Genomic DNA, 26,100 nt, shown 5'->3' with positions numbered 1-26,100 from the left:
TAGAGCAACTTTTTTTAACTTTTCATATGTATATTTTTTTTAAAAAGAGCGTTGAAGAGTGCGCTTACTCCACCGAACACATAAATCAGTAGGTACTGTAAATGTTTGTCCTACTAGCTTTTGCCCGCGGCTTCACCCGCGTGAAATTTAGTCCGTCACAGATCGTCATAAATTATAGCCTATATGTTATTCTAGGTTATAAACAATAATACTGTAAAGTTTCATCAAAATCTGTTCAGCAGTTTTTGCGTGAAAGAGTAACAAACATCCAGACATCCAAACTTTCGCATTTATAATATTATAGTAGGAAAGTAGGATTTTGACCACCGCTTTTTTTACGTGACACCAAGTATAATGATAATAATGTATAGTCGCGAAAATATGTTTCCTTCAAAGATTTCCTACAGAACCCACAAGATTATTACAAAGTTAAACCAAAAGATTTTACCATAACTTTTCCCGGATCTTATCCACATAAACTTTTACAGTCCCATTCCCTAACAAGTCCCTTACAAATGTCGGGGATAGGCGTCCTTCAAGAAATCCGGGAGTTCGCCACTATTGCCCTTCGACCTTTAGACCCGTGTCTATTACGAGTCGGACTCAGTCAGTACTTTTCAACTATTTCGTGATTTTATAAGCCAAATAAAGGCCAGTCTTATAGTTATCTAAATATACATATAAAAGGAGAAACTGACTGACTGACTGACTGACTGACAGACCAACGCACAGCCTAAACGGCTAAACGTAGGCACTTGAAATTTAAAAAGGAAGGGACATAGCTTAGGTACCTTAGAGGTGCACTAAGAAAGGAATTCCCGAAATTCCCACGGGAACGGGAATTAGCGGGAAAATCCTTTTGTATGAAAAATTTAAACCGCTTAAGTTACACGCTTGAAATTTGGTATGCAGGTACCTTAGTAAACTTAAAGCTTAGTTACAACAGGATATTGCAAAATTCCCACGGGAACGGGAGTTCGCGGGAAAAAACATTTGTATGAAAAAATCTAAACTGCGTAAGATAGATGAAGGGGGTAAAACGGGATCCACGCGTACGAAGTCGCGGGCGGCCGCTAGTACTTGCATATAAAGTGATGGTTATTTATTTAAAAACTTTATTGCTCACAAAAATTGCGGTACTAAAGAGGAACTTAATGCCGAGTGACATTATCTACCTGTTAACCTTTAGACCAAATAGAGAATGTGACTATGTTCCTAACTCTCTCTCTCTCTCTCTCTCAGAATTTACTGTTCAGAAAGAAATTCCTTCAAGTTAAATTCATACGACAAGTTCCTTTATATCTCACTTTTCCTTATTAAGTTTTATATCTCACCAAAATATACAGAATGACATTATACTTAACTTACACAGTTTCTGTTCATAAATATACCTACATGTGTATAAGAAGATATAAGTAGGCATAGTTTTTCGGAATAGGGTCTGACATGTCTGGGTCCCGACAGATATTTGCATCTTTATGGAAAAGGAACGGAGCGGATGTAAGGTGAACAAGGCTATTTTCGGATTTTGAGATAACTACGAATAAAATCATAATATCATATCTGTCACGAAGCGTGGATTTGAATCATGTGTTTTAATGTTTTTGTTTTTATAGAAATTAAAATAACTGTTGAGTCGCCCGGCAAGCTGGGTCGTGAGTTCAATTCCCGCCTTAGGCAGTTCGATTTTTTCAAGTTATTTATAACTAGCTGACCCGGCGAACTTTGTTCCGCCTTAATGGCAATAAATAAGCAGACTTTTTTTATTTCGAACGGGATAAAAAGTATCCTATGTCCTTCTCCTGGCTCTAAACTACCTCCCTGACAATTTTCAGCTAAATCGGTTCAGCCGTTCTTGAGTTATAAGTGGAGTAACTAACACGACTTTCTTTTATATATATAGATTTTCAAACTGTTGAGCTACATAGTTGAGTATTGACTTACCCCTTCGAAATCTTCACTTACTTAAAAAATTGATGCTGAAAAGGTGTTATTAAAGTCATCTAAAGATGAATCTTTTTCAGTTTATTAATTCAGTTACTACTCAACTACCGGTAATATATCGGAAGAATAACTATTTATACCTATCGTGGTCATTTAGTAACTGAAAGAAATAACATTCGCTAGAAATAGTTTTTTCATAATTTACTGAAAATTGGAAAAATAATGCAAAAACTGCGTTTTCACAAAAACAAAATAAAACTCAGATCAAAATAACGAGTAGAGTCGTTAATAAGCGGCGGGTTTCCGTCCTACCCGCAGGCAACAAATTAGAAGCCCTTTAACGACGGCGGATCCAATCGTATCAGTTTTTGCTCAGCCCTGAGCCGGAAGTAGGGTATTGGCGGAAAGATTTATGTTTGACAGTTTTAAAAGAATGTACGTTTCAGGGACTCTTTGTTTTTTTACCCTTTTTTCCTGCAGCAGCGGTAGAGCCCATGTCGGTTTGATCCAAGAATGGATGTTATTCGATTTTCCTTTTCGATTTTTTTCTGTGTCACATTAAAACGTAGTTACTCGTACATTTTTATCCTTTTTCGTTAGGCATTTCAGCGTTAAAAGTGCGCCTCTTGTGTTAATGACAGTTTTTTTTCTTATTTACTGCTACTTTGTTTTTATATCATATTTAGATTCATATTTATTTTAGTTAGTAGTATGACGTCATTGCCAGCTGGATATTGTCATCGATCTACTTTTTCATCGGCTTAACAAATGCCAAAGCCGAAAAAATAACAAATTAGAGCTCTCTGTGCACGGTAACAAATCAAAGAACCGCTAACGACCTCTCGAAGGATCCAATCGCATCAGTCTTTGCGAGTGGAATGGATCAGCCCCTATTAGTTAGCCGGGATTGATAAGCAAGTAGATAACGTTCACAATTGGTTAATTAACATTACCAATCAATTGACGTAGTTACTTTTTATGAGCTTGGTAAATGTGATTATTCTATACATTTTATTTTGAATAGAAATGGAGAAATAGGACATCACTCCTTCGACTACTTCATTGACTTGTGATTAACTCGCACATCTGAGGAACGCGTGTTCGAACTCCAAGTGGACCAAGTCACTGGAAGACTCGTAAGGGGTTGGCGGGATTTGTTGCATTACAAATTAATAGGTACTTCAAAAAATAAATGATTAAAAGAAGTAAAATTATTTGTTGTTTTTAAATCGAGTTTTCAGGACTAAAAACATTCTTAAGATAAGGCATAGTTTTTCTAGAGGATATGGAGTAGGTACCTACTTATTATCAAGATCAAATCATCCATTCCATACCTAATCTCGATCCCTCATTTGCGGGCAAGTGGTTCGTCTCAATGCAGCGACTCCTAATTGACCTCAATGGGCAAACCGTTTGCTATGACCGGACCTCTTCTACCGTTGAATTACCGTTTAGACGTAGTATTTCTAATAGACTTTGAAGTACACTAGTTATTCCTGATTTAGATCGACAGAATCGAAACCTGTAAACACATACCTACTAGTACCTACCCTAAAATTAAACCAAGTGCTGGAAGAAAGGGTCAGGTCAGTTTTCAGCGGGAAAAGCGAATTTTTTATTGCGAAAGTTTTCAGAAAAAAAGAAATAAAAGAGATTTAAATACTTTGTTGTCTTTCATCAATCTGCGTGCGTAAAGCCCGCGTAATAGGAAAAAGTCAAAACATGTGATCGTTTCATCCACGAAAACGCGCCCCACCAATTTTTGGTCGAGGGAAGCGCGGGGTGCGGGGAGTTTGAGCCGGGCAATCCGAGCGTCATTATTGTAGTGTGCGTGTGCACTCATTGATAATTTAGCGTGTACCGATAACACTCAAACATTAGCGGAAGAATGGTGAGGCGCGTCTTCTTGGTTAAAACGATCTATAAAAATAATTAAATGCGGGCAGCCCGCTTGATCCAGATCCGCACGCGTGCCGAAATCCGCATCACAGGAAAAAGGCACTTACTATGTTATAATTTACTAACACGTTTACGTTATAGGTAATTACACAAAATAAATCATTAAAGTTTTCATACTGATCTTTCCCTGTGATCTTTTTCTTGGCATAATTTTATCTGATTAGTCACGCCGGGGCATCGACTCGCGATACGAGAATTTTTCCGTCCCGCTCCACTCGCCCGAAATAGTGTGTTTACAAACATCGGTGCAACTGTGCGCCCGCGCATGTTTGTTGAGTGTTAATTGGTTTTGTTATGTATTTGATATTCGGGAACTGCTTGCAAGGTTGCGTTTAATTTTGATGTGGATAATGTGTCTATAAATGTTAAGGATGTAATAGATCTACTAAAGTAATTTGAGAGAGTATATTTTCCAGACATATCGCCTTTATAGCGTTTCTTGGAGAAAACGGCACTTCACCTTTTAAGTTTTTTTTATATTACAGGTAGCATTATACCTTCCTTTCTGTGTACAAACAGACTAGCATAGATTATATTATCGTCAGTTATAAGAAAAGTTTGCTATAATTTATTCGCTGCTGTACACTGTACTGGTTCTTGAACTTGTTTGTCAGTCCCCGATAAATCAGTTTCACTCTACCCTCGGAATGTTTTTAATAAAATGTTTTTCTTTGATCTAAACAACGTCGTAAATCAATGTAGAGTTTGAGCGTCGGTCGCCTGAAGCTTGTCGAATCTAGCGTGAAGTAGAGCAGTTGGCAGAGAGGATCTGAACCTAAGGAGTTATTTTTATTGTTTTCTTTTATTACTTTGTAGTAGCAGATTAAATATACTTCTGCAACATTTTTATATTAATCTTGATAGAAAATCCTTATCGTTTCATTTTCATGTAAGTAGCTTTCACTACCCGACTTCGCCAGGGGGGTTATTTTAATAACTGTTGTTAATTATAGCAATTTAAATAGAGAATACGAATACGACTTATGGGCTCTACAAGAGAAAAAATGTTAATATTTGTAGGATGTTAGCAAGAAGTAATTTATTTAACAATCGCTGCTAACGCTACACCTGAGACGATCTCTAGAGATAAACAATCAATAGGTATAGTTGGGTGAGCTTTTTATTATTTAAGCGCCTTCAATTTCTAGCTCAGCCAACATACTATATTGTACGCACTATATTGTATACTAGCGGCCGCCCGCGACTTCGTACGCGTGGATCCCGTTTTACCCCTTCATCTATCTTACGCGGTTTAGATTTTTTCATGCAAANCTTAATAGGACGGACATGTTTAAACTGGTTTAAACTAGTTAACAAGTTAGGCTTAACATTTATAAAGTGTTAAAATATAGTTTATATATAAAACTGTTGTAAACAAATATTAATGGCATGACATAGCTTTGGTTTAGAAAAACTAATAACACTAACATAAAAATTTTATTATTTAAAATTATATAATCCAACATGGTAGTGAGTGTAACAAACGAATGTGTGTGTGTGTGTGTCTGTGTGTGTGTGTGTGTGTTTTAGAATAGTTAGCTAGTATGACGCGTTTATGATTTCTTCTGTTTGGTCGTAGTCCAGTTCTAAAAGCCAGTATTCTATTAACCGTTTGGCTTTGCTAAGAATTGTGTTTCTGATATCTACTTGGTGGCAAATGGTGTTATAGATGTGGGGAAAGAGGAACAATGGTTGGCGTCTTACAAAAGAAGTGTGAATGATTGGGGTTGGAACTTTGAATACGCGTTGTTTGTTTAAGAGTTCATATTTGTCAGAGTTCAAAGTGGTGCTGTGCATGGATATTGCGGTGCGCAGAATATATAGTTGACGGATTCGAAGAACTTTACACTCTTTGTACAGCTGGTCTGTTCGGTATCTAAAAGGCTTGCGCAGCATCACTCTTAATACCGCACGTTGGGCTCTTCTCTTTCGAGTTCAATTATGACAGTTTTAGATGCTCCTCCCCATGCTCTAATACAATAAATCATCAGCGATTGGCATAGTGATTTGTAGACAAGAAATATTCTTGCCATTTCTTTAATATCCTGTAAAATGACCTATAGTAAGAAAAGTCGTTATTTATTTTGAACAGCCTATGTAATACCTGAGCCTAGCCAACAACTGACTCCTTGCGCAATCTACTTCTAATTATTAATTTCGTTCCAGGCTTTATGGATTCTTAATCTGGGACTCTGAAGTACGCTTAAGGGTCTGCTGTAGGCTTAGATTAAAGGCTGTAGGTACTGTACACCACCACACACCACCATGTGCACTTACTTAACCCCTGGAAGCTCGGCCTTGAGTTCGGGACTCGGGTTCGTTGACAGCCGTCTAAGTCCAAGATTTGTTTTAGAATGCATGACTACGAGTAGGATAGGATGGCGGATCGGATTACATTTAACAGGCTAGCTACATTTTTAAAGAATACTTAATGCACCTTACATTGATGGATATAAAAATTGTACTTAACTACTTACATAGGTACCTACCTATCTTGGATTATGACCTGTTTAATTACGTAGATGTGACCTATGTACAATCATTAAAATCTATAAAAAAACCCAAGATTAACTAGATATTATAAACCATACAAAAAACTATATTTTAATTTAGGGTAAAGACCCCCTTTTTGGCCACTGTCTTGTCTTACCTTTTTTGGTCACTTACTTTGAAAATACTGTAATTTTGTAATTTCATAATGCTTATTTAAAGTAGCCAAAATAGGTGTAAATAGTGAATAAAGTTGTGCAAAACCAGCATTTCTGCTCTAATTTGCTGTTATCAACCATTATGACGGCAATCAAAATAAAAGAAAATCAGTGCTAACAATCTAACAGTATTGTCAATTTAATCGTAAAGATAAAGGAAGTTCTTAGATTAGTAATGACTAGACCTTACGTAGCATCTTTTGAGTTTTGACGTAATGTCAGCAAATAAGGTAACTATTCCTTGAAGGTTTTTGAATAAAATAGCATTTTTTTTTAGTTATAGTCGTCATCGATCGTTATGTGGTCATATTCCAGCCCGCACACAGTCGTACGTGATCGTCCTTACAAATATAGGATCATAGGGTCTGTCTTAGTCCACCTGTGAATGGAGGGGGCAGTTCTAGTCTAAAAATACATTTTATGGGAGTAAACAGTCAGTTGTCTTAAGCTCTGTTTTATCATACTACCTATATAGTCCCAATATCAAATCCACAGTGTTAGACAACAGTGGATATTAATAGATATTTTAGTGAATGACTTTCAATGCACTTCAACCAACTTGATAAATTGACCAAAAACTTACCACAATCTTGGAAAACTACTGCCGAGATGTGGCCGGTTAACAAAATCACACACAAAACGAGATTAATTGAAAACATTTGTTAATTTCTTTATTAGTAATAAAAGATAAAGGACTTCAAGAAACTTTATAAGACTAATTATAAGGCGCGTAGGCAACGCCTACCGTGATTATCGATTGTGATTACATACAAGTGACTTCTACTATTTAAAATAAACATACCTACCTGCATCGACATCGAGTGACGTGTGATTAAGACACGATTTTTCACAATAAATTAATATCTTACCGATCTTAAACTTTTTTATCATTTTTAACATCGAATGTCGCAGTTTCATGAATTTTGTTTGAATGAGATAAATGATGTCTATAATGTTTTCCAAATATTTTTTTAGTAGGTATTAAGTACTTAGTACCTTACATTCTTCTAACATGGAATAACGCTGACCTAGAGTGGAAAAAGCTACTTTTATAGTTTCTAATTCCAAACAACATTAAGTAGGACTGTAGGAAATATAACTTATTAGCTGTATACAGAATAACGATAACGCTTCGCATAATTTAGATTCAAATCCCCAAACAAAGCTATTTTATTCAACGCACGACGAGCTCCTATTAACACCCATCCATATCACATTTATTTCCTTATGGTTTCCGTAAGAGTCCCATAAGGAAATCATTTTTAGCAAATGAAGATTTGTATTCTTCCTGTTTTAATATTGGTTAAATTGCTTCATTGCCGTTCACAAGTTGAGGCTGGCTGTTTTTTTTTTCATAAACCATTTTACACAAAATATGACTGCTTAGCTATGGCCTATGACATCATGGTTGTGTAGTTTGAACATATCGTGTAAAAATACTTTGTTCCCTCTATGTTTATTTGCGTTTTTTGTAAAAATATTATATCTATATATATAAAAGAAAGTCGTGTTAGTTACTTCGCTTATAACTCAAGAACGGCTGAACCGATTTAGCTGAAAATTGTCAGGGAGGTAGTTTAGAGCCAGGAGAAGGACATAGGATACTTTTTATCCCGTTCGAAATTAAAAAAAAAGTCTGCTTATTTATTGCCATTAAGGCGGAACAAAGTTCGCCGGGTCAGCTAGTTTTGTATATTTGTCCTGTGAGCTATCCAGTCAGTATATCCAGTTTAGTCTGCGCGCACGGGGGACTTTTGCCACCGTGACAGTAAGTAGGTATGTGTTTCTAAAGATAAATAAGAATAAGTACCATGTTGTCTCTCTTTTTCTCTTCTAATAAAAGTGTAAAAGAGAAAGCTTCACGGTGACAAAAAGTCACCCGTGCGCGCGCCCGCCGTACATACTAACTACAGAGAACTAAAATTTTAAAGTTATGAGAGCTATCGTTTTTATACTTGTCGCTACTAGGTACCGCTACAGCGGCAGCACGTTGGCGTCAAGAGACAGTGACCTTACTCTACAGTGGCGCCAACTGGTGAGCGTTAAAACGATGGTTAAGGTGAAAAAGCACACTGTGGGTCTAGACTAGACCATTGCAAATTATAATCGCAAACCAGGCGAAAAGTGGTCGAAAAGCCCTGTTTTTGTATGGAGTTTTGACGGACTCTGTTTTCGATTCGATCAAAAAGTGCATTTTGTCTAGGGGGGCTGGTATTTATGTATAATGTTACAGGAAATGTGTATAATCCGGCATTCTATACAATACCTAGGCAATGTATAAAATGCCTAAAACGGGTAATCTATACAGGGTGTTAGGTAAATGGGCTTAGATTGTGGTGGTGAAGTCAGAAAATTTATATCTTAATTTCTTAGCTTAATTTTAATTATTTTAATTTTCATACAAATCGGATTTTATAAAATTTACCTATTTCGTATGAAAATTAAAAAATTTAAAATATCATTTCAGAAATTTGATATCATCAATTTCTGACTTCACCATACCATTTATATGACCATGTTAACATGGGCTAGTGTCGGCTCATATACCCATTTACCTAACACCCTGTATAAATAAAAATGAATTGATGTTCGTTAGTCTGATAATCTGATTAAAACTCGAGAACGGCTGGGCCGATTGAGCTGATTTTGGTTTTAAAATGTTTGTCGTAGTCCAGCAGGGTAGGTCTAAACGGTGAGCAAATACGCGCGCGATATTGTTTTTCTATGATATACAAAATTCAAAGCGGGCGAAGCCGCGGGCGGAAAGCTAGTATGAAATATAATTCATTTTATACTTTGCCTAGGTATGGTATACAATACCGAATGCGCAGCCGGCAATGTATGTATAGATGACCCACGCTGAACTGTCCCACCAAACTCAATGACAGGGGGGCGCTACCATCGTTCAACTATATGGTTTCCAACATGGCAAAAATCTGAACCAGCGATCCGGTATTGACGGTGGCGCCCCACTGTCAATGTCATCGACAGGACATTCCAGTATTTTGGAACTATAAAAGACAATAGCAAGAAAAGAAGAGGAGATGACTGGCCAGGCAGAAACCTAGAAAAGTTTTAAGTTGTTAATGAGTACTTACTGGAAATTAATATAAAAATGTAATGGAAAATAATAATGTTATTTCATACATTGCCTAGACGCACCAGACATTCTATGAGTATTTCTCAAAAAAAATGTACGTAACGAAACGGTAGTAACGAAATAGTAAGGCCATAAGGCTTGTTATACATTGGCGAAATATTGTGAATGCTCTNTAAAATGTTCATAATAATTAGTGTACATTGAATTGACACAACAAACAATTAGAGATGAAACGGATATCCGGTAAATATCCGGTAGGCCGGATATCCGGCCTAAATTTACTATCCGGCCGGATACCGGATAGTAACTCACTATCCGGCCGGATACCGGATATTAAAAAACTACGAAAATTTCCTATTAATAAAATGAAATACATGAATCTTTCAGGTAAATATAAATAAAATGGCTCATAATAATTACGGCTTTTATTTAACCGATTGAGTCCCAGACGGCATTAATTAATGTCATAACAATTGATTATCTATTGTGTCTAGATTCGCGGAGCTCGAAGGATTAAAGTCCAAAAAGTTACAAAAAAGCCATATTAAGGCCTTACAAAAAACCAATTTATTTTTCTGAGCTATTCACTCTAATGACGAATACATAAACTCAACATCAAATAAATCGCACCTTCCGCGACGCGAACTTTAAAGATTTTCTTCTGACACAATCATGGTGCCCCAACAATATTGGTGTTATTTGAAAGCCCAATAAATAAACTTAAAGGAAAACACTTTTTTTTTATAAACAATTAACATGTACCATAAATGTGACTTGAAAAAAGGCCTCACTTGGGGCTCACCTCTGGGACCAAGTAGACCAATTTCTGTGATTATAAAACCAAATAATGATCTTAAGTGTTCTTTTTAACAGATGAAATTCCAATTTAACAGTTTTATAGCCATAAAAGTTGGCTCGAGCGTAACTACCTATTTTTTGTAGAAGTGACTCTGGACTGGATCCTTCTAAAGACACATTTTAGGGTAAGAACCTTTCCTTTAATGAAATTAAATGAAGTTTAGAACTAGGCTTTCAAATGGTTCCAATGTTGTTGGGAAGTGGGGATGCATACGTTTGATAAGTGCTTGTCGCGGGAGGTGCGATTTATTTGATGCTGAGTGTAGTAAATATCTGTTAATGTCGAAATATTGCCAAATAAAATAAGCGATCTTTTTTTCACTGATGGTCTACTAAACTAATTTAATTTTCGCTATTCAATCACACACTCACGATGGCAACCGAAATCGCCCGAATTGAACTGCCCCCTAGCTAGACAAGTGGCAAAATCTGACATTCTATTCGGACGGATTCGATTTTCGAAAAGTGTGACTAGTCTAGTCTACTAATAGACCCACTGATTGCGTTCGAAGCACCTGTGCGGCGTTAAACTAGCCACGACATGCAACGAGACAATGGGCCAACTATCCGGCCGCCGGATATCCGGCTATCCGGCCTAGCAGCTGGCCGGATATCCGGTATCCGGTATCCGGCCAAACAACTATCCGTTTCATCTCTACAAACAATAGTTCATTCTTGTAAGTTGTACTTGATGAAATTTCATTTCATATTATTTATTAATAATTCAAAGCAAAAAAGGCTTATTACATCTGAATTGTCAAAAAATGACAGCTGTCAGAATTCCGTCGAATTAAAAATCGGACTATAATTTTCGCGATAGATGTAATGGCGGAGACGTCAGGCCAACAGCCATTCAGAGTGCAGCTATTGTTGTCCGTGTAAAATAAATACGGAATTGTTCAGAAACCATGGGAAAGTAGAAATAAATCGTAACTAAAGAGTAAATAACGAAATAGTAAATGAGAGCGACTCATTTTGTTTTTTTGCTTTAAATNCCCCGCAATAACACCCGCGGCAGGGGAAGACCACCTAAACGGTGGACAGATGATATCCGGCAACAGGCTGGAGTAAACTGGATGCGTGTGGCCAGGGACAGAAGTCGGTGGAGGGTTGAAGAGGAGGCCTATGTTCGAAGGCGAACCCAAAGGCAGCTATAGATAGATAGATTGACTCGAGGAGTAAATATATTTATGTTTAATAGTTGAGTTAGCATTTAACCCACTTACTCCTACCAGGCGTTATAACACCGCTAAAAAGTAATTCGGAATATCCTCAGATAAATTATAAAAATATCTAGAATTTGTTTACTGTTCCTTGTATTTTCTCTTCATTACGAATCAAGCTGTAATTGAGTATGTTCGATATCGCATATTTGCTTTATTTTGTTAGTTTTTTATTATTTTGAATTCTGTTATTAAGTTTTGTGCAAAAACGTCTAATAAATGGCAAGATATTTCATAAAATTGCTAGTAATACCTCAGATTATACTAGTTATTACTTTATGTACTACTGTTAGCTACAAAACTATAAACATATGTTTTTGAAAAGCTTTACATTTTTGATACTTTTTATGACAAAATTACGATCGGTGTTTTAACACCTGGTCGCATAATCGACGTCTAACCTGTATATTCATTAAAAGTTTAGGCCACGATATAAAAGACCCCTGAGACTTCACGAAATTGTGGACGTATTAGAAAACATTGACGACGATGCTCAGATACCGAATCACATAGCAATTTTACCACCAGAAAATGCCAATGCAGAAGCAACGGATGAATATTCTGGTGAAGAAGACCACGTTACCTTTCTAAAATCTTCCAGGTTAGCCTGGTTCCGTTTATCTAACTATAACCTGGAAGATTTTATAAGGTAACGTAGTCTTCTTCACCAGAATATTCATCCGTTGCTTCTGCATTACTACTTATAGCGTGTAAGTTTTCTATTGCTATTTTTCGTGAACTTCCAGGTTCGCAACTTAAAGCCTAGGCAGAAGTACTGTACGACAAGTCTTCAGATAAAGATGATAACATCCCGCTCTCTGATTTTTTAAAAGAAAGACGAAATGAATCTAATGACGCCTCCAATGCAGTTAGATCTTCTGCCATAAAAGTACCTACCGCAATAACAATTACAACAATGCAATATAGTGCAAGTACCTTCTGTGAAAGCTCTGTGCCAAAATGAATAAAATATACATGGCAAAGCAGTCATACTCCGAAACAATATTTTATGAAGAATGGCACCACCACCAGGGTCCACGGAGCTTACATCCCTCCCTATGTACTACTTTACTTACGAGTACTACACGCAACGGAAATGTAAAAATTTGCAAGAAAAAATCAATTTGGTGTAAAAAATGCGCCACTTACTAAAGCATCCTAGGCTATGATTTATGTCTTACCATATACCATACCTCTGAATAAGATTTTGGTATTTTTTTAATAAATGAGTATAACTTACAACTCGTTTTTAACTCTTAAACCTAACAAAATCATTATATGGTTTTTTCTCATAGTAGTTGTGGTAGTAGTCCATTCTCCGACCAGGTGTTAAAACACCACCCATTTTCCGGCTTTTCCAGTTGACCAAGAATTTTTCTAATATTTTTCTGTGGACACTTGACCTCTATTTAGAAACATACTAAAAATTTATAAAAATTGACAAGTATAAAAAGTTTCAGGAGTATCTGGGTTAACAAAATTCTTATTAAAATGTTTATTTGAATAGAGAAGAGAACTTTGTGGAAATGAAAGGAGAAGAACTGTTGTTTATTTAAACAAAATTTTGATTAGTTTAGGTCTCTTTATACCAGCATAATTTGATAGACTTGTTAATTTTTGATAACACTGTGTTAGAAGGCTGTCTTAGAATATAAATAAATAAATAATTATAAAGAAAATTGGTATTTTATTGAACTTTTTTTTAAAAGATCCAGTGTACCCCAAGCGATTCCCTGTCACCCATGAAAAGATCCAAAGTGACCCATCCACGGGTCACAGTGGTTAATTTCCCATTTTTTTAAAAACTTGTTATAACTTGTAAATTTATGCCGTTTTTACCAACAATTGCACCTGGTTTTGTAGATTAGGGACATATCTTGTGGTTAATTATCATAGATTAATTATTTACGCATAATCTTGGGATTTGTGGAGCTTGAAAAAAAAAGTGATCCATTGTTACCCACTCTCCCCTAGTTGAAACAAACCACAGCTAATTTTCATAGTGGACTGTACTATACGATAAACATGTCAGTCAATTTGACACCCTTGTCGGAAAAATTATTCAATGAAAATATTGTCCGAACCCTTAGTATTTCTCTTCGACAAATACTTTAACACATTGTGAACCACTTTTCTTTCACGACTATAAAAAGATTTTAGCAATTTAATTCACAAAATCAATTGCGCACATTTAAAATAAAGTTTGTTTACACTTTGACAGCAATAGACTGACATGCAAGCACATGCAAGGTGACATGTCAATGAAGTTTTCAGTTACTGTTGCCATTAAAAGAAATTAGTACCATTAGTTTTCCGCAACATGGCGAGGGTTTTTATCAGAGTTTTTATGTTCCTGGTCAGGCTATAATATACCTGAATTATAAACAGGCCGGTGACACACATTTTTCATAATATGAAGTTTGGTTGAAATCGGAGCGTGTAGGTACCAAATGGAAGTACTGATTTCAGACACACATTTTAATTTATGTTTTTAGGTAACAATGTAGGATTTTTATTAAAATTAAGTCTCTCTGCACTTATTTATTCAATTTATCATCAAGCGCAGGAAGAAATCGGACCCAATTTGACTGACAGACACATTACGGACAATGACAGCTGTCTTGTTGACGTTTGTTTGTTTACCATTATCAAATGGTGCAAGTCGAGCACATTTTATATAATTTTAGCCATATTTCATTCATTAAATACATTGAAAATGATTACTAGACAATTTTTTAAAAATAATGTAATAATTAGAATAAGTATTCAAAATTGTAGTGTAAGATTACGACATAAACTAACTGAAAAAACCAATGAAAAAGACCTCAAACTGGCAAGTGATGTTACTAATTACTTAGAAAACTCAGCGGAATATTGTAATGTTAAAGATAAACTACCTAATTTTTTGCTAAGAAAATATAAAACACCAGAAAGCATGTATTTGATAAACAAACAGACTGCGAAACATATCGCTACTACTGTGTCTAAACATATAAACGATGCATCAACAGTTATTGAAGTTAATCCGGGGCTCGGATTCTTGAGTGAAGAGCTGCTTCATCAATTGAATAATCATATTTATATGTATGAAACATCTAATCATTTTTCTTCTCATCTTAGTGTGAGTATAATGTTTATTTATTATTCTGCTATTGCCAAACCTATAATACCTATTAAGATACACCAAATCAACATCAGACCAATAGTATCTTTAAGATCAAACTATTTCTGTTTTAGCAAGCTATCACTGAAGTTAACAATATGTTATTCTAGTTTGAATATTCATTTTAAAATAATTTGATATGTGTTTGTGTTCAGAGTCTACTAGGTAAACATCCTGGCCGAGTGACTTACAAAGTTGCAGATTTTTTTGGAATGTGGAAACTAGCATTTAAAGATAAAATAGACAATGGAATTAGGATACAAGAATTATTAGGAAGTCTCTCTACTAATGATAGCAGTGAGTATCTTTTTTAATTTTTAAAACAACAATATCAAAAATAAATTATTCACAATCCTATCTTCAATAAAATTATTATTAAATCTATGAGACTACTAACTGAACTCCAGAAATGTTAATTAAAGTAATAATTGCTCAGCCTGCCAGATACTAATAAAAAGAGTTTTTATGAGGTAAAATTCCAGTCATTGGACAAAACGCCCCTTTAACTTCCTTTGTGAATATTACCACAGAATAATAATAAGTACTACGCACAGAAGTTTTACTTCGCGAAGGTATTTAAAAAAATGTATGCTCAACGACATTAGCAATATGGTGTAATTTAGCCTGTCTCAAGAGTCAAGCACCATTTTGTTGACAAACGTCAGTGATCGGCACTGCGCCGAAGCTATAGGGCTGACTTCCTTCGGTAAAATGATGTGACGTGAGGTGCCAAACTGGGGAAAATGGCGGAGGAAATACATGATTTAGCATGAATTATGATGAATAATATTAACTACTTATTTACCTCTCAGTGTCTTGAGGCAACTTAAAAAAGTACATTCTGTGTTTTTATTATTATTTAGGCAGTTAAATACTGCACAGTATTTAGTACACCATTTTCTTTATTTTCTTCCATCATACATAAGAATACGCGTGCGTGAGTCAATGTTCGCTCGTATGTGAGGCCTTGTCGAATAGTATCCTGTAGGTGGGCCATCGTGCGTGTTTTGTTTTCGATGTAAACTCGCGGAGATGAACAGGCCTGATATTACTTCAAATGCAAATTTTGAAGGAGATGAAGATCTTTGTTGTTATAATTAGCTATTTTAATTCAACAAAAATTTTAATAATTTTAACAATATCTTTACTACATGGACCATAAATCCAATGACTGGAAGTTTATTACCCTATCAAGGTACCTACTACAATATTTCCAAAACATGTTTACTTATGTACTTATTTATTTTTTACAGGTAGAACTGTGAAAATAATTGGATCAATGCCTGGATTGACATTTATTAAGCATCTTTTGAATAATATAATATTTCATACAACAAATAATCAACTAGGGAGGCCAGATCTCTTCATAACAATGCCTGGGAACCATTACCAGGTGTTTTAATAATTTAATCATTTATTTATACATATTTCTTAGCATACCTACAAAACTTTATACTCATGTTAAATATCTTCTAGTTTCTTACAGACAATCAAATCCAGTTCAACAAGCACAAGTCAGTGCCTGCACTGTTTCAACTGTTCTTTGACTACAAAGTGTTGACCACAGTACCCAAAGTTCACTTTTTGCCATGGACCTTTCCTCCGAGCAGCAAAAAAAGTTCAGTGGTAAGAAAATTGCATGATCATTTAAAACTACATACATCTCCTATTTACTTAATCCCACCGATTCCTACCCACGACTTCGCCCGTGTGAAATTAAATTTGTCACAGATCAATTATCATTATAGCCTATGTGTATGTTATTCTGATGTATAAACAATACTGTAAAGTTTCATCAAAATCCGTTCAGTAGCTTTTGCATGAAAGAGTAAGAGCGCTTGTAGACGTCCGTTTTTTTGACCGGACAACGGCCCGATTTTTTCACCGGATTTAGCGGTGGTGTATGGATTATAATGAACGTGTGCGTGCACGCACATGCATCGGACATAGGTCCGGCGAGAAAATTGACAGCAAACAAAGGATATCCGTTTTTTGACGGTCCGTCGTCCGGTGAAAAATCGGACGTCTACAAGCGCTCTAACAAACATACATCCTTACAAACTTTCGCATTTATAATGTTAGTAGGAAGTAAGATATATTTTAAAATGGCAGTATATTTATTAAAATTCGGGTGTGAAGCAGTCTCTTGTTCAACTAGTATTTTAATTGATTGTAAATGATTTGATTTTAGCTGGACGAATGCAATTTATATCTTGTTAATATCACGCAAAAAAAGGAATTGCCATGCCCTTCGGAATATCTACCTCTGCTATGGTACTTCTTTAAGCCACATATGTTTTCGAAGTCAACGAGGGTTATCCCAATGTTAGAGTAAGTATTTTTTTAAAGAAATATTATGCAATACTTTTTAATTAACGAGAAACAGTTAAAATGGTTAATGTCGACTTTTTAGGCAGTGGATCCCTGGCTGTGGGGTGTGGCTAATCACAGGACAAGACCCACCAGACACCAATAAAAAGATTGCACCAGGAAAAGACGATGCTGAACTTCCCCACATGACTATATTTACGGAATTTGGCGACCTCAATCTCAAGCAGAAGATAACAGTTTTTAAAAAGTATGTAGTTACTTGATAAAACTGTTGTTTTTTTTCTCTATCTCGTTTTAGACGAGTTTGTTGAAAAACGAGATGTTTCATTGTATGTATTATTTATATTGCAGATTTGTGTCTTGGCCAGAATTTGAACAGTGCCCATTTAAAGTCACAATGGAAAATAATTTACCGAAATTCGTCTTAGACCTGGATGGTGAAGATAAAGATAATATTGGTACTCACATTGATGATATAGAACATTCAGATGCAGAGGTTGAAACTTAATAAATTATGATTTAATTTACCTACTTTATGAAATTATTTGTTCCTCCTATCCTGTTAGGATTAGGTTTATTTTATAACAGCTAGAGGCTTTATGTATTTTTAATTTCCGCATAACACCTTTTAAATAAACAGACGTATGTATTTGTAAGTGATTTTTTTCTATACATATTATAGACAAGATCTTAAATCTTGTCTTCTCTGATTTGTGATTTGAGACCTTGAGGCTTCTTTTCATCCTAAAATCGACTATATGACCCTTGTCATAATTCGAGTGATTTAAAGCATTATGCGCACGCGCATGTGAAGTCTGCATACTTTTTGCGACATTTACTCTATCTATAGCATAAATGCAATAGATATTATTGTACACTGGTCATCACAAAAATCGACCCTCCCGCGACAAGCACTTTCACTTACTTTCTTTCAAACGTATGCATCCCCACTTCCCACCAATATTGGCACTATTTAAAAGCCTAATTCTAAACTTCATTTAACTAAAGGAAAGGCTTTTACCCCAAAAATGTGTCTGTAGAAGAATCCAGTCACTTCTTCAAAAAATAGGTAGTTACGCTTGAGCCAACTTTTATGCCTATAAAACTGTTAAGTTGGGATTAATCGCTATCCATCTGTTAAAGAGGACACGTGAGATCATTATTTGGTTTTATAGCCATAAAAATTGGTTTAATAAAATTGATCCCAGAGGTGAGCCCAAAGTGAGGTCTTTTTTCAAGTCACATTTATTGTAGGTATACTAGCGGCCGCCCGCGACTTCGTACGCGTGGACCCCGTTTTACCCTCTTCATCTATCTTACGCGGTTTAGATTTTTTCATACAAATGTTTTTTCCCGCTAACTCCCGTTGCCGTGGGAATTTTGCACTATCCTGTTGTAACTAAGCTTTAAGTTTACTAAGGTACCTAGATACCAAATTTCATGCTTCTAACTTAAGCAGTTTAGATTTTTCATACAAAAGGATTTTCCCGCTTATTTCCGTTCCCGTGGGAATTTCGGGAATTCCTTGTTGTAACTAAGCTTTAAGTTTACGAAGGTACCTACATGCCAAATTTCAAGCGTCTAACTTAAGCTGTTTAGATTTTTCAAACATAAGGATTTTCCCGCTAATTCCTGTTCCCGTGGGAATTCCTAAGTACCTATACTATAACCTGCCCAGGAGTCTGAAGAATAATTGTAGTAAGTTTCGTTAAAATCCGTCGAGTAGTTTTTGTTTCCATAAGGAACATACAGACAGACAGACAGACGAACAGACAGACAGACAAAAATTTTACTGATTGCATTTTTGGCATCAGTATCGATCACTAATCACCCCCTGATAGTTATTTTGAAAATATATTTCATGTACAGAATTGACCTCTCTACAGATTTATTATAAGTATATAGATGTTAATCGTTTATTAAGAAATTAATAAGGATATTTTATTGGGCTTTCAAATAACACCAATATTATTGGGGCACCATGATTGTGTCAGTAGAAACGAGTTTTCCTGTAAAACGTAGGTGGGCCGTTTTTGTGATGACCAGTTTTAAATAAAATACTTTTGTTTCAATGAAACGAAATAATACCAATATATTCAATAATACAATAAAATACTGATCACTAACACAAAATTATTAAAAACAAAATTTAACAATTTACAAATACAAATTATTATAAGTAAGTAAGCCTATTTTAATAAGTCGTACAATCTATATTAACAGTAGCATATACGTATATTGTACAATTTATGTCTTATTCAGTTGATTTCATATAACAATATTGCTTTATAGAATTAAAATACGTTGGAACTGCTTTACTAATCCTAATGGAAATGTATTATTAGGCAATAAAATTAATTGGACTCCCTATTTACTAATATAATATTATAACAAACAATGAGACAATGCAAATTCGAATATTGTTCTATACATGAACTATTATCAACAAACAGTTAATCTCACGAGCCACTTTTCCTTTCTACCGAATTCTATAAAATAATCGCTGTCACACTATGCCACTATTTTCCTAAAAATAAATACAATTGTAGACATAGTTTATAGCAAAGTGCACTAGCGTATTCATCTTATATACATTTTGAAGACTTTGTAACAACTAAAAGTATGTATTTGTATAATACATGTAAATATTTAAAAAATACTTTAACATAATATCTGGTTTTTAATTCGTGTCAGTACATAATTATGTATGACATTTTATTACGATTCTGAACGTGAAGTTGACGAATTTCTTTCTTGAATTAAAAAACACAAATAATGGCGAGTTTACCTCTAATTTCACACCACCACCTTATTTACAATCACTGCTAATTAAGTACAGTTTTATGTAAGTATGTGATAATAAGTAGTATTGCAGCACTGTTATAAATTTTGGAAGTGCCTCTCGTTATATGATGGTTGACTGGTTGTTTTCGGTGTTATATAATTTAATGAAGGGATATCTAATGGAATTTCATTAGCTTTTGGTTGGTATTTGCTTGTGTTTGAAGATTTTTGCAAGCTTGAATTGGTGTGGACGTTAAGGCTGATAGTGTTGAGACCATTATGCGGATTTACACTTGGGCTGGAGACAAAGTCTGTCCACTCGTCGTCGTCGGCAAACGTCGTTACCTTTTTAGGTAAAGGCGGTTGTTTAGGTTTACTAGAAACAAATTCGCCCCAAATATCGTCATCCGAAGTTTGATTAGCAAATCCTTTTTGACTGTGAACCGGAGAGGCAGTTTTGCTTTGACTATTTATTGTTTCGCTTTTCAGAGATTGAAGGGATTCAACAGGATTGAATCTTGATAAATCTTGCAAGTCTATTCCTGGATTTGGCCAATTGATCTGGGAATAACTCTCTAAAGACAATGGTTGCAATATTTGATTAGCTTTTTGTTGATTAGGCTTAGTTCCACTTGGTGAAGCAATAGTAGGTTGCAAGACGTTCGATATTGGTACCGAAGCAGGAGGGATTATTTGAGAACTGAAAATAAGCTCGTTCATGCTAGATACATTTTCTACTTTTTTGGTGGCATTTTCGATTGGTCGTGTATATGGAAGTGATATGTTCTCAGACTTCTTGTCCTTTTCGGCCGAAGCAAACACTACATCAAAATCTGATAAATTATTTGCTCCATGACTAACTAAGATCTTATCGTGAACTAAACTTTTATCCATATTACTAAGACCAGATTGAGGTGGCAGTGCCGATTGAAACATTTCAAAATCATCATCTACCTTATCACTGGTACCTAAAGTTAGGTTATCATTATGTTTATTTACATCAGTACTTTTAGATACTTCAAGCTCAGCAGATAAAATGTTTTCCGACATTTCTTCTGTTTCATCATTTTTTATAGATGAATTTGACATAAAATCGGTAAAGTCGTCAAAAGTTTCTTTTACTTCACCAGGATTAGGCCAATTTAGTGTAGGCATAATAAGTTCCACTTTCACAGGTTGGAGTACTTGCGTTTCTAAGGTATAATTCGGTTTTTGTGTTACATCTTTAGATGATGCTGGATCATTGGTTTTGTCTATTGGCTTTTCATTTGTAGTTACCGGTAAATCTTTACATTGAGATGCACCTCGGAAATCTTGAAATTCCCAGTAGTCATTGTCACCTTCCAAATTGTGTGCTTGTGGCGATATGTTATCTGTTTTCGGCATTAGTACAGCTGGCGCAGATCTATTATCATAATGTATAGTTTTAGATCTAGGTGTTTCAGAATCTGTAGGTGTAAATATGTGTGTGTCAGGTAAATTAATCTGTCGTATAGGTTGGATACTTAATGTATTGGAGTATATTTTGTCTGGTTTTGATGAGATGGAAGCTTCAAATACGTCCAAATCCGTAGGGCCTGGTTCCACGACGACATTTTCGTTTTCGTTACTGCAAGCTGAAACATTACAACATGAAGGTTAAAATAATTCGTAGCTTAATTTCAAGAATCTGATGCTACTTAGCATACTTATCAACAATATATTACGGGAAAGTAGATATTAAAGATGTATTATGGGTATGTGTTCGCGGTTCACCTACGGTCCACCACCACCACCACCATCAACCTGGTTTCTTTGATAGGCGCGCGTCCTCCAACTTATTTATTGCCAAAAGCATAATCACTATTAGAATTGAACAATCGCGTAGTCTGTGAGTAGGCATAATGTAGTTATACAGTGTGAGTCACGTTAAAGTGTACATATGAAAATAGATGAAACTAGACCTATTTTTATCGACAAAAAAGAAGTCAAAAATTTTTTGAGATTTTTTTTAAATTTTTTATAGATTTTTTTTTCTTCCAATTACTTATTGTAAAGAAAACGTATTAACTTTTAAACTAAGCGGTATCCTGATAAAATAAAAACAGTAATAATGCTAAATAACAGGCGATACTAAAAAAATACATAAAATACACAAAAAAGGCCAACAAATAATAAAAAATGATACTTTTTTAAAAAAATCTGCTTTTAAATTCGTGTTTTTTTTGTTAGTTGATAAATTTCTCCAAAAAATGCCCCTATAACCGGTGGTTTTTATTACTTTGTATTATTCTCTATCGTATTACCTTCGTACAACCAAAAATCGCATGTCTCTATCCCTATCACAACGTTTGCAATGATCGTTAAAAGTCGATAAAAATAGTCTAGTTTCATCTATTTTCATATGTACACTTTAACGTGACTCACACTGTATTTATCTAGCTCCTATAATTTTGATAGTCCAAGAATCGCGACTGCGATCGGCTTCCAATTCAATGTATGGAAGACTCAGCCCTGTTCATCCATTCTATGTCATGGCACATCATAATTAATTCCATTGATATTAAATTACATTAAAATTAAGTAAATATTTTGCTCATCTATGGCGTATTTTGCGACTTACACTCAATAATTCTTGAAGACTAACTAGTTAAATGTAAACTGAAAAAGACTGCTGTTTCTAAATATTACGATACTTACCATGAGATAATAATTCGGATATCTTGAGAGTGGAATGATTGTGAGCCATTTGGTCTAGAGTTGCCATGAGGTGTTCTAAATCTAGAAGGAGGGCTTCGGCATAGGTGACTATAGGATTTTGGGATCAGCAGGTTAATGTGTTGGAAAAGTTTGTCCATGTGCAAGACATGCAAAAAATATTTTCAATTGTGAGTAAAAGTGAAGCACCTTGGAAAAATACATTGGTTAGTAGCTATTAAACTTAATTTCTAATTCACTCTTTTGGCCATGTGCATGTGCGAAATTTACGTTATGCAATACATTGTTACCTATACTGGTACAATACCACATATGTTTTGAATTTATCTGAACAATATTCTTAGTCACTTTCCTTATTATTCATCAACATTTTCCTCATATTCAGTCTCATATAATTTTTTTATCCTCTGTTTTAATAAATACTTAAAGTAAACTTATAGACATAAAATTTTAACCTTTATAATTATCTGAGATCTTCTGATATTATTTAAAAACATATTAATTATGCTTCTGTTTAAAAACCAACATTTACTAAATGGCTGTTTTGATGCTGCTACCTTCTCTTAAATCCAAGTGCTATTTAAATTTGACACTAGCATGTGTGTAAAACATCTTGGTGTACAACATGGTAGTTTTATACAACATGGGAAAATTCTAACACACAGGAAAAATTCACAGTAATCATTATTCAACTGATGTGCAACAATAGCAAACTTTCCACCCCAACTGCAAATGGCCTATTGCTTTCAGTGATGAAAATATATTTTTTGATGAAAAGGATTCAGCATTGAACTTTTATTAAGCTTATTTTACACTATGTACCTTTTTAGTGTTATATTTATTAGCTTTATTATTTAGTGTACAGTTATAAAAAAAAGGACTTACATTCTTGGCCATCTGATGTGAATGGATCAACCCACGAAGACTTCATTGCTGCCTTATCAGGATGTGCTATTTCACTGATATTTGACTGCCCAGGTTGTTTTTGTGGCTGAAGTGGTGCTGTACTTAAGTTGGCTGCAAATTTGGGCATACTGGAACTCCATTTAGGCCCAAACAGCTGTAATTTAATAAATAAATTATTAGAAATGAAATGCGTTATTTTCCTTTCTCAATTAATTTAAGATAACACACAAGATTTATAGTAAATTATATAACATAAGATATGTATTAAAGGATAGGTACTACATATAAAAATAATATTTTAATGATACATACTATGTTTCTGGAGTCAATGCATAGAGCCTTTAAAAGTGTTTTCTGGGCTAATGAGTTATTCCAATTAACAATATATGGTTGCCTGACATCTGTTTCTAATAAATAGCCCCATGTCTCGCCCAAAGAACCCTCAAGTCTGTTATCAAGAATATTATCAGATTCTGTAACTTCTTGTTGGAATATTGAATGCATAACTTCATTAATTCTTTCGAAAATTTGATGTTCACTGTCTGTAGACTGAAGATTTAAGACTGGCACTTCCTCACAAAGAGTTTTGTCAGGGGCACTGGTGTTAGTTTGGGGTTCATTGACTGATTGAAATTCATCAAAGTCCCCAAAATCATCCTCTGAATCATGATCTTTTTCATCAGGTTGTTCAAGAGTAGTAGGTTCTGAAAATTCATCATTTGTTGCAAAGTTTGCTGTAAAGTCCCCAAAGCCATCATTTTGTGAATCTTCATTTTCCCAGGGATTTTCAGCAGTAACAAGAATGTTATCATCTGGTTTGTTATCAGAACTTATAAACTGAAAATCTTCAAAATCTTCAAAGTCATCCAAGTCATTATTGTTACTGGTCTGTTGTACAAAATCATTCTGAATTTCTTGTGAGACTGCAGCAGTAACATTATTTTCAACAGTATCATTGTTAAAATTTGTTGGTACTGTATCAGCCAACTCTTTAATACTCTCTTCACTCTCCGTATCATCTAATTTTGTGTGCACATCTTTCTCAATAGTTTTATCATTACCTTCTAATGTGATAGATTCTAAATTCGACCTAGTTAATTCAAGGTCATTCTGAGTGGTAGCACTACTTATTGGAATGTCACTTTGTAAATCTTTTACTAAATTTTCATCAATTTCACTTTCATGTTTTGTAGTCCCAACTGAGGGTTCATGATCAATTTTCAAATCCAAATCTTCAATAATATCCTCTTCCAAAGCTCCCCCTCTGTCATTTTCTTCAGGAATAATTTTATTTACATGAATTTTATCTGAAGATTCATTACATCTTGTATCTCCTTGGTCCACTATTTGTGCTTTATTTATCTCCTGGCAAGAGTCAGTTGTAGAAGATTGAAAATGATTAAAACTTGAAAAATTTCCATAGTCATAATCAGCATTGTCATCTTCTTGGGACACTGTAAAAAGATGGAATTTATACAGAAACTCAGATCAGACTAAAAATACAAACATAATGATTTATATTAAATTAGCTAGCATAAACATTTTTCATAATCCATTGATCCTAATCAGTCTAATAATGGTAGAAAAAACAAGTAGGTACGTCTATAATATCATTAGCAAGTACTGACCAATAAGCAAGTACATAATAAGAACCTAGCAGGTAATGATGGCAGGTAAAACCTAAATCATGGAATTAGACATGTAAAAAGTTAATGCTAATTACTCACGATTATAATTTATCTCAAAATCATCTGGGTCTTTGTCGTCTTCACATTGTTCTGGTGGAGGAGGAGTGCTGCAAACGAGTGGTGGAATCGACATACTTTTGAAAATGTATAACAATTAGCTGTGTTGTTTTAAGAAACAATATTTTTATGCATTGGAAATATTATCACTTAATCCCACAGCCACAACTAGAATTAAATTATGATAGGAAATGGTTTATTTCCGATGAATTGTTTTTGGGACAGCTGTTGTTAATTTGTCAATTTTCGGTTTCAGTTTGACACGTTTGACAGACGACAGCACATCGACAACAAAAGACAGTCTGCGAATTGATATGATAAATAATGGATAGACTAAGCAAGCACTCTTATGTCCACTATTTTCGGACCACGCTAATAATGATATTCACTTTTTTTTAATGGAACCAGATGCAGTGTATAGCGAGAGTGAAAAAAAAAACGTCTCTAATCTGTTTTTGATGTTGTGATGTGTAGTTATTGTAGTTTGGGTCTCCAAAAACATGTCAACCAACATTCAACATTTTTTGTAGGTTCATGATCAATTTTGTAGGGCAAAACGCGCTGGAAACCCGGCTTTAGAGGTAGCATTTTATCTAAAAATTATTCCATTTGAAGTCATTGGTAGTATTTATTGTTTTATAACATCCCAGATTCTCATCTGTGGCTGCGCCTGCAGGCCATG

The 26,100-nt window shown here is 34.8% G+C and overlaps 2 protein-coding genes across 3 annotated transcripts; one reads left to right on the top strand and one right to left on the bottom strand.

Moving 5' to 3' along the window:
- The first annotated feature begins 14,408 nt into the window (after window positions 1-14,408).
- On the top strand, window positions 14,409-17,818 carry mtTFB2 (mitochondrial transcription factor B2). The gene is made up of 7 exons (XM_028321676.1): window positions 14,409-14,913; window positions 15,111-15,252; window positions 16,209-16,348; window positions 16,432-16,581; window positions 17,147-17,286; window positions 17,369-17,533; window positions 17,638-17,818. The coding sequence occupies exons 1-7, from the start codon at window positions 14,509-14,511 to the stop codon at window positions 17,792-17,794; spliced, it is 1,299 nt and encodes a 432-aa protein (XP_028177477.1). The 5' UTR covers window positions 14,409-14,508; the 3' UTR covers window positions 17,795-17,818.
- A 1,728-nt stretch (window positions 17,819-19,546) lies between these two features.
- Afti (aftiphilin) lies at window positions 19,547-25,700 on the bottom strand. Of its 2 annotated transcripts, XM_028321678.1 has the most exons (5): window positions 25,401-25,700; window positions 23,986-25,127; window positions 23,653-23,827; window positions 22,750-22,857; window positions 19,547-21,686 (listed from the first exon to the last, which is right to left on the bottom strand). In XM_028321678.1, the coding sequence occupies exons 1-5, from the start codon at window positions 25,492-25,494 to the stop codon at window positions 20,167-20,169; spliced, it is 3,039 nt and encodes a 1,012-aa protein (XP_028177479.1). In that variant the 5' UTR covers window positions 25,495-25,700; the 3' UTR covers window positions 19,547-20,166. The 2 variants fall into 2 exon arrangements, with proteins under 2 accessions (XP_028177479.1, XP_028177478.1); XM_028321677.1 differs by lacking the exon at window positions 22,750-22,857 and having other exon boundaries at window positions 25,401-25,693.
- Window positions 25,701-26,100: the final 400 nt, after the last annotated feature.

This window comes from Ostrinia furnacalis, unplaced genomic scaffold, assembly GCF_004193835.3.
Source record: "Ostrinia furnacalis isolate ACB-3 unplaced genomic scaffold, ASM419383v2 OfSCF7560, whole genome shotgun sequence".
NCBI classification, from domain to species: Eukaryota; Metazoa; Arthropoda; class Insecta; order Lepidoptera; family Crambidae; genus Ostrinia; species Ostrinia furnacalis.
This window is presented reverse-complemented; position numbering and strand designations above follow the sequence as displayed.